At 36.8% G+C, this 3595-nt stretch overlaps 1 protein-coding gene across 1 annotated transcript; it reads left to right on the top strand.

Annotated features, from left to right (window-relative positions):
• Positions 1-515: 515 nt before the first annotated feature.
• Positions 516-2647, top strand: LOC141670991 (uncharacterized). Its single transcript, XM_074477057.1, has 3 exons — positions 516-1912; positions 2068-2181; positions 2342-2647. The coding sequence occupies exon 1, from the start codon at positions 714-716 to the stop codon at positions 1842-1844; it is 1131 nt and encodes a 376-aa protein (XP_074333158.1). The 5' UTR covers positions 516-713; the 3' UTR covers positions 1845-1912; positions 2068-2181; positions 2342-2647.
• The last annotated feature ends 948 nt before the right edge of the window (positions 2648-3595 follow it).

Genomic DNA, 3595 nt, shown 5'->3' with positions numbered 1-3595 from the left:
AAGGTTTAAGCGATAGAATGTGACTTTGAAATTGTTGTTTAAATTTGTGTTTAAGATATGCAGTACATTATTGTTGATTCTAACTTGGTAATTGCTTAATCTATAACGTTTTGCATTGGAACACTTCCATTAAAGCTGATTTAGAGCTCTCGCAAATTTGTATGATCCAATCTTCATCTAGCAGTACAATTCATTGAACCTTATTTACCAAAAATGCTATATGCGTAGGATCATATTATATTACCCTTCGGTATTTAATCAAAATAAAGAAGCATCCATAACACATACTTCATAATATTGAACAAGTTTACTTCATAAAACAGCATTAACGCTGCAGAGTTGTTGTATTTCTATGATGCCTGTTGGACTTGGGTGTGTAAGATTTGTTTTTCTTTGGATGAAGTAAAAGTACTATTTATAGTAACAAACCAAATTTAGGATGAACAAGTTGTAAAGGCTACATTTGTGACGAACCAGAAGTTCTGATTGTACCTATATATTATCTCCGATTTGTAATGGCAACCATGAGTTGTACCATTGGGGGTTTGACCCTTTTGGGGTGAGACACAGTTGTCTCGTGAATTTCGTGTGACAATTCGTTTTTTTTTTGTTTGACATTTCTACGCTCAAGTGCTGCACAGATACCTATTGGAAGCTTTGACGTGATTTAAAGTATTGTAAGAACAGTAGCAGACAGATCTTCTGCGCTTCAGATGGCTGGTACTGTGTTCCTGAGAACCAATCGGTTCGAGGTGAAACTTGAAGCTATTACCTTTAAAACAAAAGAATTTGATCAATTGTGCACCATGGATTTAATTTTCCCCAAGGGAAAAGTTTGGCAACACCCTCCTGTTGTTGGCTTGGATGTTATACGACACCCTCGGGACCCCAACATAGTGTTGATGTTATTGTGCTTTGGAGTTGGTTGTGTGATCCTTCGTTATCGTGCCGGAGATTGTTTATCGGAACCAGTCCTTAAATTTCTTACTGATAAGAGAATTCATTTTGTTGGTTTTGGTATTCCTGAAAAAGGTGATTTGCTTCCTTTTGATGAGCTGGGATTGACGATGAATAAAACGGATGTTGGTTACATGGCTGCTAAGCTTCGAAATAATGCCAAGTTTGCAAAATGTGATCTTGCTGAGATTGCAAGAAAGGTTCTTGGGATCAAGGAAATGGTGGCACTGACCGAGGCTTCCTCTTTTGAGAGACATGAGAAAATTAAATGTGCAATGTGCCAGCTCTTTTTATCAAGTGTGATTGGTATGGCGCTTCTACGTGCCGATAGCAAATATATTTTAAGAGGGAGCCCCAAGAAAATGTCGTTTCTGAAGAGATTCAATTCAATGCAGTTGTTGAATGAGGGATGGTCTAAAATAACCAAAGGCAAAAAGGATTTTGAAAATAAATTATCAGAAGTTGTGCATAGCTATTATGGCGTTCGCGGTGATGCCTTTCATGACACTTTAGCAGATGATTCTTTGGTAGCCAAAATGTGGGAAGGTTATGACAACAACAATTTCTTCCAAACCAAAATCAGTGAAGATGACTCAGGGGATGATTCTGTACGCGTAAGAGAGGGAGGTCGCTTAGGTTATGATTATGTTGATACTGCAGATAATGAAGGTGTTCAAGGTCCAGGCCAGGAGAAAGCATCTTCCTCAACAAAGCCCTTGAAAGGAATCTTGAAATGCCCACATTTAAATAAAGATCATAGCAGACCTTCCAGCCCTAGTTCTCCTCCAACTTTATCACCATCACCGTCAAAAAAAGGATCAACTTTAAAAAGAGCCAACTCCAAAGGCCACAATGTAACTTTCAAATGTGACATGGGTTCTTTATAGACCAGCAAGATTTTGCTATTGTATATGAATCCTCCTATAACAGGAAGGGATGAACACCCATCTAAATGGTAATGTTCAAACATATGTTCTCCTGTACGTATTATTTGATACTTAATAATACGTAGAGGAATAGCAGTAGAAGTGTTACAATTGATGCTATGCTACATTTTGGTACTGTTTTCTGATTATACTTATGTCTGCCATATCAATTTACCTGTGAAAGTTTAAAATTCAAGCCAATGAGTGCGGTTTCTACTCCAAACTAATTGAGTAAGTCATACTCATTGCTCACTGCACAAAGCTCCCGCATCAAAAGCTCACACACATCATAGACAAGGTACTTGAAATTTTAACCATTTGTTTCTGCAGAGCTTGTTAATTGAACTTCACCCTGTTTTCTTAATTGAGATTAACAACATAGTGCATCTAAGATATAACAATCCGTTGACTTTAAAATTTACATCTTTCTCACCTGTTTGCATGTGCCAACGAGGAAGGTGCTTTTACAATTGAGCTTCTTTTATAAGTTTTGGCCAGGCTGCAAAGGTTTTACGAGGGAGGAAACAGACGCTTCCATCATCAATACCTAATTCGTCCATCCTTGTTATATTTGACATATCATGCAATGCAATAATATTTTTGGTCCTGTAACAATAGATTGGGATATCCTATCTGAGATTAAATTAAAATCTGAATGGAAATCCATTTGGAAACAATCTGCCACCCAATGACTTGAGCTTTTTCAATTCTTTGGCCATCTTATGACCTTGATTTCTTTCTACCAGACTGATATCAGAGGCAAGCTTCAGAATTCCATTGTACATCTATTCACCACTTTAAAATTTATGTATCTGTCGAACAAACCACATACATTGAAGAACTTGTGAAGATCACACCAACATATGTTTTATTGTGTGAAAATCTATTCAGATCTGTTTGTTCCTTGAATCAAAACGGCATAATATATTTGCCATTAAGTTTGCTTGTTATGATGTGCAAACACATTTTGAATCATTCTTCTTTTTAAGTTGATAATGTAGCAGCCTTGAAAATTGTGGTCACAGTGCAGTGGATGCAGCATCATGCACTCATGGAAAATCTGCCGCATAAAAGAGTTTGCGTACAGGTGATTTTAGTTGATATATTTAATATTTATTAGATAAACTTTTTTAAAAGTATAAAATGAATTTGAATTTAAGAAGGGTAATATGAAGAAAATTCCCTCAGCTGAATGATATAATTTATTGGATATTCTTGACAAAGTTACCGTCAGCGTCAAGTAATAGTCTTCTAGAGACTGAATATTTGTTATAATTTCTAATGAGCAACAGAAAGGGGATTTGATTAATAAACCAGAACGATTCTCAATTACAATTGAATAGCACTCCAATTATAGATAAATTAACCACTTTTGAGAGGTGGCTGCTCTCCTACTCGATCCAAACTGCTATTACAATAATCAGATGAAAACCCTAGTTCCCTTTCTCATTCATTTAAATACCCCTTCGTCTAATTATGCCTTTTCCCTTCTTTCTTTACTTTAAAGATCCTTCTACCCTTTAGCCCTTTTTCTAGTATATTTTATCAGAGCTGCTTCTTCTTGTGGGGTCGTAGCAATACCGGGGCCCAAACAACCCCCTTGTCCTCAAGGTGGCCCAGGTAGCTTCCCACACCGGAAGTTCATGCCACTTGATTAATACCTCTTTCGAAGAGTTCTCCTTACTGCTCTTATTTCGTTCCTCCAGTAGTCT

The sequence above is a fragment of the Apium graveolens genome, chromosome 7, assembly GCF_009905375.1.
Source record: "Apium graveolens cultivar Ventura chromosome 7, ASM990537v1, whole genome shotgun sequence".
Lineage (NCBI taxonomy): Eukaryota > Viridiplantae > Streptophyta > Magnoliopsida > Apiales > Apiaceae > Apium > Apium graveolens.
The sequence above is the reverse complement of the archived record's forward strand: the minus strand, read 5'-3'. Positions and strand labels throughout refer to the sequence as shown.

Excerpts from the sequence above, each read along its gene's own strand:
- LOC141670991 (XM_074477057.1), top strand. The coding sequence starts at position 714 with ATGGCTGGTACTGTGTTCCTGAGAACCAATCGGTTCGAGGTGAAACTT.